Here is a 12,947-nt window from a genome sequence, read left to right as displayed (position 1 = left end):
TGTAACAGCATCAGGGACCTGGGTTCTATTTAGAAGTATATGTCAATCCCCCATTTATCTGGGGATCCCTTAACCAGCTGGACAAAAGACAGAATTTTAGGATACACAATGACATGACAACTCTACCTTCTACCCACACCAGATTGACTGATAATTATTCAGATTTATAAAAGTGCAGAGGCTTGATCTCTCCACGCCCGAGTTCCCAGACTGTAATATGGGGATAACAACATTTCTGTTCTCTCATAGCTCATTAGAGTGTAAACCATCTAGGGGCAGGGACGGTCTCTTCTTATGTGCCGCTGGTGCACTCCTGGGTGGAGCATCAGTGGCAGGATTTGAACCTGCAACCACTGGATCTCACAGCATAAGTGTCTCCTGCAGGGGTGGCCCATCTGTGGCTCCGGAGACACTTGGGGCTCTTCAGAGGTTAATATGCGGCTCCTTGTCTAGGCACTGACTCGGGGGCTGGAGCTACGGGCGCCAAGTTTCCAGTGTGCTGGGGGGTGCTCACTGCTCAACCCCTGGCTCTGCCACAGGCCCTGCCCCCACTCCACCCCTTCCCATGCCCTCCCCTGAGTCTGCCATGCCCTTGCTCCTCCCCCCCCCACTCCCAGCCTCCTGCATGCCATGAAACAGCTGATGGGGCGGGTGGGGAGGGAGGGGGAGGCGCTGATCAGCAGGGCTGCCGGTGGGTGGGAGGTGCTGGGAGCGAGGGGGCGGGGAAAGAGTTGATGGGGGCCAGGGGCTGCTGACGTGTTACTGTGGCTCTTTGGCAAGGTACGTTGGTAAATTCTGGCTCCTTCTCAGGCTCAGGTTGGCCATCGCTGGTCTACCGCCCAAGTACTTGTGCTAGTCAAGGCTGTAGCAGTCTCATGAATCTGCACCGGTGCCCAGCCACTACTAAAGGCAGACAGAGCGCCACACGGAGGGGCCGTGGATTGCAGCCATACAAATCAAATTTTAAAAATAGGGACCTGTCTTTCCTATGGTAGCTGCAGCACTTAGCACAAGTTGTCTGCTACCACCATGGCAATAATAAAGAACATGCACTCAGAGAAGTAAGGCGGGCTTTCTACAGATTCAACTGGGTTACGGAGGCACTTGGATCTAGCTAGGAGAGGAGGACAGCAACTCAAGGAGACTGTTTGGTATTAAAGGGCTGGGGGAAATTGGCTATTGGATGGATAGTCCTGAATGGGCAATTACCACCCCTGCCAGCGTGACCTTGCACACACACTGTGTGGCGGATGCTGTTTTGAGAACAAAATGGCCGGCGCAAGCTGGCCCTGCTACAGCAGTCACCCGTCAACTGATCGGGAAAAGGACCGGGTTTTAAATCACAGAAACCAACAGCAGTAAAATAAAAGGTTAATGACTTGATCCTAGGCTGTATCTCAGGTAGTTGCCTTTACAACTTTTACAGTCTTACCTTTGGCCTAATTAAACATGACAGCTACTACCATTACCACGGTTACCCTGATGACTTGTAGACAGCCACTGTAAAGATTGCAAAGGTGGCTGCTGCGTATCCCTGCACTGCATCGGGCACTTGCTGGACTCCATCTGGTATAGTGCCGGGCACTGTCTCGCAAGGAGGGACAATGTTGCTTGGAAGGAGTAGATTCTGCTAGCACATAAGACACATAAGCCCCCATCAGGTATACTGGGTGTAGGGCCTGCCGCCATCCAGGCCCAGAGATGACAGTGTGGAAGGGAGTAGTGTGGTGGTAGGTTCTGCAGTAGGTACGGGTAAGCCGGGGCATACCCTCGACAACAGCAGGGAATCTATAGCCCGGCAATACTTTGGTTGTGCAATGCATTTGTAACCCCTTGTGTGCATGTCACTTGGCATGTCATTCCAGACCGGATGGGGATCATACTGACCTCTTGAACTGAAGCATGATTTTTATCTTAACCCAGCTCTCTGGAGCTTATCAGACTTCAGAGAGGCAAATTTGGGTTTATTTATCACCCCAACAATCCCCCATACACCAGCAGGGAGCGGCTTCCTAAATGCAGCACCTCAGATGGGTGCACCCCTCCCCTCTGTTTATTCTACTATTTCTTTTGAGTTTTCTTCTGCAGCTGTTCTTTCTTTGCAAGGTAAACACAGACCCTTTCTCTGCTGTAATAATAATAACAACAACCATTAACTAATTAATACTCCATTTATACTGAATTTCATGAAAACACCCACTTCTTGCTAAACGAAGTGTGCTTCTCATTTTAGTCCTTCTGAGCCTTTCCCTGCAGAGAAAATGGTCTTCTGGAAACTACACATATTATGCATGTAACCATTTTCAGTTAACCATGCTTAAGGGAGTTTAGTCACCCAAAGCTCACTGAAAGCCTAAAAGTCCCTTACAGGCTACCGAAAATGCCAACCTCTCTTTCTAGGTATGTAAAAGAAGTGGCAACAAAATCAGTTGCAGCCGGTTGTGCAACACAGCAATGAACACACACATTTTGCTCGAATACAAAACTTGTTCTCAGACTTATGCGCATGTGATTGTTTTATGAGCTCCTTAGATAGGTAGGTTAGATCGGATAAATACTTGAGACTACTCCTGGACACTGTGTGCCCAAACAAGGTCTGGAAAACATGCTTTATAGTCAGAGTCTTAAGAAGCTTGATCATTTACTTTATCCAAGACAAGGTTAAGAGGTGACTTGATCACTGTCTACAAGTACCTCCATAGGCAAGAGATTTCTGATACCAGCTGGCTCTTTAATCTAGCAGACAAAGGCATAATGGGAGCCTGTGGACGAGGCAGTGCGCAGAGCTGCCTGGCCACACCTCCGCGTAAGAGCTGGAGAGGGGACATGCTGCTGCTTCCAGGAGCTGCTTGAGGTAAGCGCTGCCTGCAGCCTGCACTCCTGACCCCCCCCTCACACCCCAACCCCCTGCCCCAGTCTTGATCCCCCTCCTGCTCTCTGAACCCCTCAATCCCTCCTGCACCCCAAACCCCTCATCCTCAGCCCCACCCGAGAGCTCTCACCCCCAGCTGGAGCCCTCATCCCCTCCCGCACCCCAACCCCTTGGTCCCAGTCCAGAGCCCCCTCCTATGTCCCAAACCCCTCATCCCCAGCCCCACCCCAGAGTCTGCACCCACCACCCGAGCCCTCACGCCCCCCCGCGCCCCAACCCCAGCCTGGTGAAAATGAGCGAGTGAGTGAGGGTGGGGAGAGCGAGCAACGGGGGGTGGGGTGGAGTGGGTGGGGGAGGGGCCTCAGAAAAGGGGTGGGGCGGGGGTGGGGCAAGGGTGTTCGGTTTTGTGCAAGTAGAAAGTTGGCAACCCTAGTTTGTACAGCGCCTAGCATGATAGCACGATGAGGCTCGTAAGTGCTATGGTAATACAAACAAATACTATAACTAATAATATAATATTGGGTAAAGTTTTTGGTCTGTATTCTACTGGAGGTCAGACAAAATGGTCTCTTCTGGCCTTAAAAATCTGTGAAATGGTGAATCTGTGCAGTTATACAGAGATAACATACATAATTTAATTGACTAATTTGGTAACATCTAGCCCAGTTAATCTGAGACTCCGGCTGGATTAGAACTCAGGGGCCAGGTCTTTTCTGTAACCCTTAGATCGGGCCCTGCGGAGTGGATGGGTCTCTACCAGGATCTCTCTCAGCTGGACTTGCTGGGCAGGGCTCACGGGGTGAAGCCTAGCGGTTCCGTCTCAGGTGGTGGGGAGGCCATGTGGCCTGTCCTGGAGGAAGAGAGAGACCTATTGAGGTCTGGCACAGCAAAGGGCTTCCTCCCAGAGACTTCCACAGCTGGGGCCCTGGCACCGACCCTGTGGATCCATGACCGCACCATTCCGCTCTACTTTCCCATCCACCGAGGCAGTGTTGCCTAGTGGATAGACTCCTGGACTGGGACGGGAGACCCGGGTTCTATTCCCAGCTGGGTGACCTTGGGCAAGTCACCGCCCCTATTTGTGCCTCAGTTTCCCCATCTGTAAAATGGGGATAATGATACCAGTCTCGGGCAGGGGGCCCCCCCTCTGGGATAGCTGGCTGCCATGGCACAGATGCTCTGTAACTCACAGCTGGCAGCACAGGCCTGCCTCCAGAGGGGAGCCTGGCACACACCTGGCTGCCGAAACCATCTACACAGGGATTGACAGCATGCTTGTTAACCACCGGAGCTACTTGCTGTAGCAGAGCTGGCTCCAGCCTGCAGCCCCAGTCTGATCTGGGCTATTCTCAGGAGCTGACGGCTGCGCTCAGGAGGGCAAAATCCTGCTCTGTGCTCACCCTGCTGCTGTTACTCCCGTGAGCCCCCCCAGGGATATTCCTGAGGCTCTTGCCAAGCCTCCCCATCACGGGTGTAAGCACTATCCCCATGTTACACGGGGGAAACTGAGGCATGGAGTAGCCTGCCAGGAATAGGTGGCAGAGGCAGGAATAGGAGCCAGGAGTCCTGCCTGCCCAGCCCCCTTCAATAGAACCCAGACAGCACGCCCACTGCAGGGCCGGGAGTGCTGACTCAAGCCCCTGCTCTCAATGCAATGCTGGCTCCATGCAGCATATTCCCAGCTGGCCAGTCCAATGTGCCCCTGCCTTGCCAGCTGGCGCAGAAAGAACCCCAGGGTCTCTTGTAGCATGGCCTCTAGCAGTCAGGTCTCCAAAGCCACCCAGCCCGCGGTCCCGGCACCCTGGGGCCTTGTCTGCACTAGTCCCTCTTGCCTTGATGTTTCCCAGCAGCCAGCCCTGAGAGGTAGCTGGCACAGGCAGTGTTGTGGCACCCACCAGTGCACTAAACACCCCTCTGCTCTGGGCAGGGTGGGGTGACCCGGTGGTTACGCCAGCCCCCATCTGCACTCGGGGATCCCTCCAGCAGAGCCGAACTGGCAAAGGTGTGAGCAGAGTCCCGTGGGGGGTGGGGGCGGGGGCTGAGCATAGCAACCCATCCAGGCTGGGTAGGGCTAGAGGGGAATGATGGTGCCAGCTCTGGGTTCATGTCCCTGTTCTGCCACAGACTCCCTGTGTGACCTTGGGTGAGTCACCCAGCCCCTCTGGGCCTCCATCCCCCTCTGCAATGAGGTGACAGCCCTGCCCAGCCCCACGTGCATGGGGGGGCAGGATGCAGCAATGATAGTGCTGCAGTGGTGGGGGCCAGATACTCCTCCAAGAGAGGCGCTCCCCCGTCAGCCTCAACCCATTTACCCAGAGGCTGTGGAGACCTGCCAGGCGGATGGGTGGTGGCCGGTCCGACGTTCTGCTCCCGAGCGTGGCTGAAAATCGGGCCACGTACTGAGGTGGGACAGTTGGGATAGCATCAGGGGCTGTACGTCCCCACCCCACCCACCCCTGACTGTCTGTGCTACCCAGCGAAGAGCAGACGCAGCCCCCCCCTTGCCGAGGTGCTCCTGGGTGGGCTTGGGTTCCACTGGGGCTGCTGGAGCCGGTTTCAGAGCCGTCTGCCATGAGAGCGCAGGGCTGGTCTCCTATCGCCACCTGCTGCGCAAAGAGGGCAGTGCATGCTGATCAGGCAGGAAGCGGGCGCTGGGCCAGCCCCCCCATGATGTGGGTCTGAGATGCTGTCCATTTGAGTGGTCTCTGTCCCACTGGATGCTGGGGGGCCACACAGGCTGGGACTGGGGAGCTAGAGCTTCATATGGGGTCCCAGCTCAGATGCAAGGTGGGACACAGGGATAATGTCCTGTCGTCCCTCTCTGGGACCTTGTATCAAAGAGTCTCTGGGCCTGGTGTTGGTTAATGATAGACTAGCCAGGCCCTTCTGGTGTAGTTCCCTCCGTCCCCACACAGCATATGGAGCAGGGGGCAGTCAGGGAGCTGCCTTGCATGCTCCCGTTGGTGGAGAGGCACGAGCAGAGAGCATGCTTGGGGGCGGGGGGCATTGCTATTTGCTTGAGGGGCAGGTAGCCCGTCCCTGCAGGGGGCGTTGCAGTGCAGCTGGTCAGGGCAGGACCCCAGGGCACATCCCAGCTAGCTTGGGGGGTGTCTCTTGGCTTCCCCCTGGGGTTGGGGGCTGGGCCACAGAGAGGGTGGGTAGTGAAGTTTCAGGCCACCAGGGCCCATTGGATTGTGCCGTGTAAGCCAGGCCAGGAACCCTCTGCCAGAGCAGGAGGTGACGGGTTTCTCTCTCCTTTGCCCCAGGGCCCCAACAAAGCCCGTTCTCAGCTGCTGATTGTGGACCGAAGCTTCGACCTGGTGTCCCCACTGCTGCACGAGCTCACCTACCAGGCCATGGCCTACGACCTGCTCAGCATCGAGAAAGACACCTACAAGTAGGGCCTGGCTGCCAGCAGGGGGCGCCCCGCACCCCTCCTCAGGCGGGCTGGGGGGGAGGTGGCCCAGGCACCTGCACTGCTCCGCAGCCCCCACGCTCGGGCGAGGGGTGCCGCAGCCTGACCCCATCTCCCCCCTGCAGGTACGAGACGATGGGCATCAGCGACTCGCAGGAGAAAGAGGCGCTGCTGGACGAAGACGACGAACTCTGGGTGCAGCTACGCCACATGCACATCGCTGACGTCTCCAAGTGAGCGCGCTCGGCCCCGCCCCCTGATGCACCCCTCCATGCCCCGCCCATCCACCGGACATACCCCCCCGTGCCCCACCCAGGGCCAGGACCCATCCCCCCCGGACACACCACTCCGTGCCCCACCCAATGCCAGGACACCCCTGGACACACCCCTCTGTGCCCTGCCTAGTGCTGGGTCTCGCTACTCCCCCCCACCTTCGGCATACCTCTCCCCTCCCCACCCAATGCTGGGACCCCCTACCCCCACTTTGGCACAGCCCTCCCCTCCCCGCCCGCTGCCAGGACTCCCCCCTTGGACACACCTCTCCCACCCAGTGCCAGGACAGCCCACCCCGTTGACACACCCCTCCCCCTCTTTTCCAGTGCCGGGACTTCCCCCATCCTCCCCTTCAGACACACCCCTCCCCTTTCCTTCCCACCCAGTGCTGGAACCCCACTACCCCTTGGATACACTCCTCTCCCACCCAGTGCAGGGACACCCACCCCCTGCAACACACCCCTCTCCTGCACAGTGCCAGGGCCCCCCTCCCCCTCCCACCCAGTGCTGGAGCTTGTCCCTCAGACATACTCCTCTCTGAGTGCTGAGACCCCCTGGACCCAGCCCCTCTCCCCAAAGGACCCCTGAGCGCTCCCTTCCAGAGCCACTGTCCACATCTCCTCTCGGGGATCCCCCTGGACACTGTCTTTCCCCGAGCCCAGGGTCTCCCCATGCACCTCACAGCTCCCTTGAGTGAGTCCCTCACCAACCTCTTGCTGGGCCTGCCACTGCCCCCAGACCCCACCAGCAGGGCACCAGGAACCCCCTGAGGTGCACTGAACTCTGCCTTGGGGTAACTTAGGAAGAGAGCCTCCCCCAGCCTGTCTGAGGCTCTCGAGGCAGAGAACCCTGGTGCCTGTGGGGCGGGGGCTCCATCCCCTGTAGCATAGGACAGGGTACCCCCTACCTCCAAGGCAGTGCCTGGCTCCGTCCTGACCCCTCTCCCTGCTGCAGGAAGGTGACGGAGCTGCTGCGCACCTTCTATGAGAGCAAGAGGCTGATCATGGACAAGGTGTGGCGGGAGTTGGGGGGAGCGACTGGGAGTCCGGGATGGGGGGACCCATCCCACTGCCACTGATGGGGAGGAGAAGCTATCCTGCTGCCCCAGGAGGGGTTGGCGGGGGCGGGGGGGCTGTCCCATTGCTCCCAGGGTTTGCATGTAAAGGGCTAAGAGGTGTATATGGAGTCCCCTGCCCCCCAGCCAGAGCTCTGGAGCTCCCCACAGTGGGGGAGGGCAGAGGCCCATGGGGTGGGGTCAGACAGAAGGATCGGGACTGCGCAGGGAAAGCTGCAGGGAGCCAACGCTGGCATCTCCCCGGTACGCTGCCGCTGTACACCTTGAGGGGCGCTCGGGTTGCGGGGCTCCTGTCTCGATCCAGCTGGCCTGGGAAGGGCAGGTCTAACCTAAGCCGCAGCCACATGTGGCCTGAGTGACCCGCCCTGGCACAAGTGGCTGGGCTGCTGCGGCTGTCCCCAGGCGAGGCCTCTGCCCTGCAGGGGGCTCCAAGCACTGGGAGGGGCCAGGATCTCACCACCGCCTCCCTCCAGGCCAACATCGAGGACCTGTCCCAGATCCTGAAGAAGATGCTCCAGTACCACAAAGAGCTGAACAAGGTAACGGAGCTGGGGCTGTTAGTGGGCGGGGGCAGGGCATTCAGTGGGGCTGATGGGAGGGGCAGAGTGCTCTGTGGGGCTGTTGAGGGACAGTAGGGACTCTCCTGGGGGGCAGAGCACTCTGGGGCACTCCGCTTTACTGCCTGATGAGAGCTGCTGACCTGTCCGGTCGGGCAGAACCATTTTCCCCCCCGGTGCTGTGTGGCACCATGGGCAGCAGCCTGCCTGTCAGTGCCCAGAGCTGCCACGTTTGCCCCACCAATGGCAGCCCTTGGGTAATGCCCGTGCCTTGCTGCTGCAGCTCTCGGGAGAGGGCCTTGGTGGGCTTGCAAACCAGCCCGTTGGAGCCACTCCTGGTGCCACTGGGCCATGTGCCAACAGAAAGCTCCTGGCCACTGGCACAGGTACCCCGACACCTGCTGGTTTCCAAGTCCCCAACCTCGTGGTGACTAATAGAGAAGCCATGGGCTGTTTTGGAAGCTGCTCCCTCGTTCTGATCCTCCCCTCCCGCTGTCCCGCTCCACCCCAGAGGTGGCTGCACATCAGTGATGGGCAAAACTATCCCTATATACTCAGCTTCTACAGCTGATTGGGGCTGCCCCTCTGGCTGAGGGGCCCTCCTTGTGGGTTGGGGGGTTCAGGTGCTCTGGACCAGCTGGTGATGCGGTAAACTCCCCCTGTGCCCTGGTCTCTCCCCGCAGTACTCCACGCACCTGAACCTGGCCGAGCTCTCCAAGCGGCACTTCAAAGGGACGGTGGAGAAGCTGTGCAGCGTGGAGCAGGTGGGTCTGTAGGCAGAGCCTGGCTGGGGGGCAGAGTCTGGCTCATGGTCTCAGCCCGGAGAGAGGGGGTCTCAGACCCGCAGGTTTGCTGGAGCCAGGGTCAGCCCCCCCATGCAGCACCGGGGATGCAGAAGGGGGACATGGGGCTCGGGTTACTCCCTGGGGGCCAGTTGCTCACCCCAGGGGGAGCTGACCCCAGGGAGGAGGGGGCCCTGGCACGGGGTAGGCGAGCTGTGGGTCAGGGGGCCGTCACATCTCCCATCCTGCTGCGTGGGCGGGAGGAAGCAGAGTGGCCTGACCTGGGCCTTGTGTGTGCGCCCCCTTCCCCCTGCCCCCAGGACCTGGCTATGGGGACGGACGTGGACGGGAAGAAGATCAAGGACCCCATGAAGATCTTTGTGCCCATCCTGCTGGACCCCAGCGTGCAGGCCTACGACAAGATCCGCATCATCTTGATCTACATCTTCCTGAAGAATGGTAACGCCACAGGCCTGCAGGGGGAGCACTGCGGGGCCTGCTGCTGCAGGGGGGTGCTCCTGGAGGTGGGGCCCAGGCCTGTGGGGCTTGGGGGGAATAGCACTGCTCAGACTGGCACGCGCCCCAGCCATGTAGGGCACCTCCCGGCCAGCCGCTTCCCAGGGCCTATGTCCAGCCTGGCTCTACGGCCCTGTCTTCCCTCTGCCCACCTCTCGGTGCCTGCGAGCCTGCCAGTGCGCTGTGCCCACGCTCCGCACTGCCCCCTGGGGTCGGACCTGGCGGCCTTTGCTCCCCGCTGCTGCCTTCCGAGCAGTGTCCACCCTCCATGCTCCCCCAAGCCCGTTCTCTGCAGGGAGGGGAAATGGAGACACACACCCGGAGCAGCCCCCCAGCCCGTTCTCTGCAGGGAGGAGGGACATCCCTCTCTTCCTGCAGGCTGTTCAGATACCATGTTCTGTCTCTGAGCCTCCTGCAACCAGTCCCCTGCCCACCCCTTGTGTCATCCCTGCAGCAGCTCCCTGCTTCTTGCTGCATCCAGCCCCTTCCCCAAACTCACCAGGGCCTGGGGAACCTCCCTGACCCTGACACTTGGCACAGTCCCTCTTCCCCCATCGGTTCCTGCCCCACGCTGGCTTGATGGGGCAGCTCCCTGCTCCGGGGCCCTTCCTGTAACCCTGCTCAGGCACTGCCCCTGGACCCATTGCCCAGGCCAGGGTGCCCTCATGGGGCTCCTCTGGCTGCCTGGCTGCCCAGTTTCCTGGCCAGGGGACACTGTGGAGTTGCCAGGCCTCCCCGTCTGCACTAAGCAGCAGTAAATGGTTTGGGAGGGTAGGGGTGGGGCACGTTGCCCTCCCTCCAGCTCAAGGCCTCACAGCCTTTAAGAGCCAGGCCTCGGCTCTGACACTGCACCTGACTGGCCGCAGAAGGGGGAGCCCAGATCAGGGGGATGGGGGCTCCCATTGCACTGCCAGGGGGAACTAGAGAGACCCCTGACCCCAGCGCCCGAGAGAACCTGTTGAGGGAGGAGCAGCAGGAACCTAAATTCGATCATTAACTGTGTGGGGTCCAGTGGGTTAGAGCGGATGGTGCTGGGAGCCAGGACTCCTGGGTTCTGTCCTCAGCTCTGGGAGGGCAGTGGGGTCTAGTGGGGGCTGGGAGCCAGGACTCCTGGGTTTGCACTAAGCAGACTGTGTCCAGGCTGTGTCTGTCCAGTCTGCAAAGGGTTAAAGAGAACCCCCCCCCCTGCCCCCATATCATCCCCCAGCCTTGGGGTGCTGGCCCAGCCCTGGCTCCCTGCACCCCTCCCATCACAGCCTGGCACCCTGGCCTCTTGGCCCTGTCCCCCAGTGGGGACCTCGGCTCCCGAAGGGGGGAGGGGTCCTAGCAGGAGTTGCAGTCAGAGTGCCCAAGTAAGTGGGGGTGGAGCCAGGACTGCGTAGGAGGCGCGTCCAGGGTTGGTCAGCGGCAGGTAGGGTGACCAGATGTCCCGATTTTATAGGGACAGTCCTGATATTTGGAGCTTTTTCTTATCTAGGCTCTTATTACCCCCCACCCCTTGTCCCTATTTTTCACACTTGCTGTCTGGTCACCCTAGCAGCAGGGCAGAGCGGGCTCGCCACCTGATGGGCCTGGATCAAATGCCCCTGCCCAGTGGCAGACACCTCCCCACTGCCTTTCCCTGGGTATCAGAGCCACGCCCTGGGCACCTGGAGCCCCAGCTCCATCTGAGGCAGCCAGCTCCAGCCCCCTTGGGTCTGATCAAGCCCTGAGCCAAGCCTCACCCCCTGAATCCCACGGGCCCTAGAGATCCTCTCCCTCTTGCCTGCCAGGCGGGCTGTGCTGGGGCAAGCGCTGGCAGGAGTGATCCCAGGTAAAGGCAGTGACCTCCTTTACTGGGAGTGACCTCCAGGGGGTGGGGGGCGCAGGGGGAGAGTTTGTTTGTTCGCAGCTCTGAGCCCCTGCCCCTCCCCCACCCATTATCACAAAGTCAGTGCTGGCCCTGCCCCCGGCTACTGCCCTGCTGGGCATGTGCCTGGGCCAATGAAGTGCATTGCCAAAGGCTGGCCGAGGTCTCTGCTGCTGTTCACAGGCAGGGGAAGGGAGGGCACAGGGCGGGGCAGGTGGCTGAGGGCCCAGGGAGCGGGATCTCCCCAACTCCCCCTCCAGCCCTGCTGCAGGTCCCAGGCGTCCTGGCTCCGAGTCACCAGGCCAGCGCTGCCTCCCCGCACCCGGGAGCAGGGTGGGGCAGTGGCTGCTCCTTTCACTGTTGGACTAGGGCCTGGGGGCAGCTCTGCTCTGGCCTGTGGTCGCCCCCTGCTGGTGCAGTGCTGGCTCACCCAGCCGTGCCCCAGAACCTCCACAGTTCCCTGTGTCCCCCTGCTTCTAGTGCCTTGTTCTGCCTCTGGTCCGTGTGCCAGGGGGACCAGGAGGGAGCCTCAGGAGTTCCCCCAAGCTAGCTATGGGATCCCCATCAAGTGTGGGGTTGGGACAGGCACTGAGCAAGCACCAGGGCCCAGCCCCCAGGCTGGCCCCACAGGGAACCATACCCACCCAGCCCCTGCCCCTCCCAGAATCAGCGCTGGAACCCAGCCCTCTGCGTCCCAGCCCCTGCTCTAACCACTAGCCCCTGCTTCCCGCTCAGATGTGGGACAGAACACCTGCCTCCTTGGTCCCCCTCTAGGGCTTGGCCTTTGCCCCAACCCCCACCTCCTCCATCCTCCTGTGCCTAGAGCTGCCCCAGGGTCCCGCCACCCCGGCTGCTGCTGGCCCCCAGCCCTTGGGGCCCTGGCTGGCACCTGCATTGTGTGAGCAGCTGTGTAGGCTCGTCCCACCAGCCAGGCCAGGGCTCCCCTCTGGCACCCTCTAGCCTGTGCCAACAGCTGGGGGTGCAGTGGCAGTGTCCCCACCCCCCTCCTTGTTGGAGGGTGAAAGGAGCCAAGGAGGGGCTGTGAGAGAGCCCCATTCTCCTACCCTTCCCGCACCCTGCTCCCCCGGCTCAGCTCGGAGACTCGTCCTGCCTCTGTAGTCACTGGGCATGGGGGTTAGCGCCCTCAGCAACCCCACCCCCACCAGCTGGAGACAGTGAGAGACCAGTGCCAGGTCAAGGACCTGCCCCAGGTCCCGGAGGAGTATTATGGGGGATCAGGGCCCAGAGCAGGGGTGACCGTGGTGGGGGATCAGACCCATCACTCATGAGGGTTGGGGGTTGTCTAACTTCTCCTCTCAATCTGCTCGCAGGCTGTGACCCCTCCTGCCCTCTCCCAGCCCATCCCCTGCTCCCTTGGTGCCCAGGGGGCACTCAGCCAGCCACACATGGTCACGCACCCCATGAGGTGGGAAGGAGGCTTCAGGCCTGTGAGCTGTGCTGTGCCAAGGACCAAACCCAGCTTACCCAGGTCCTGGGAGATTTTCGGGATGCACAGAGTCACTGCTCTGGTTGCCTGTGACCCCTCCCGCCCTGACCTGCGGTGTCCCAGCCAGGCCAGTTGGGGCGGGAGGGGTGGAGGGGGGGGAG

At 60.5% G+C, this 12,947-nt stretch overlaps 1 protein-coding gene across 1 annotated transcript in view; it reads left to right on the top strand.

Annotated features, from left to right (window-relative positions):
* Positions 1–2,755: 2,755 nt before the first annotated feature.
* Positions 2,756–12,947, top strand: part of LOC140901058 (syntaxin-binding protein 2-like) — a gene marked incomplete at its 5' end in the record, with an annotated part of 140,608 nt that continues 130,416 nt past the window's right edge. Inside the window, 7 exons of the mRNA XM_078849703.1 lie at positions 2,756–2,854; positions 6,139–6,269; positions 6,413–6,520; positions 7,515–7,572; positions 8,109–8,174; positions 8,876–8,956; positions 9,295–9,433. Coding sequence (XP_078705829.1) covers positions 2,756–2,854; positions 6,139–6,269; positions 6,413–6,520; positions 7,515–7,572; positions 8,109–8,174; positions 8,876–8,956; positions 9,295–9,433 — 682 coding nt within the window. The remainder of the gene's footprint in view (positions 2,855–6,138; positions 6,270–6,412; positions 6,521–7,514; positions 7,573–8,108; positions 8,175–8,875; positions 8,957–9,294; positions 9,434–12,947) is intronic.

This window comes from Lepidochelys kempii, chromosome 20 (genome assembly GCF_965140285.1).
Source record: "Lepidochelys kempii isolate rLepKem1 chromosome 20, rLepKem1.hap1, whole genome shotgun sequence".
NCBI classification, from domain to species: Eukaryota; Metazoa; Chordata; order Testudines; family Cheloniidae; genus Lepidochelys; species Lepidochelys kempii.
The sequence above is the reverse complement of the archived record's forward strand: the minus strand, read 5'-3'. Positions and strand labels throughout refer to the sequence as shown.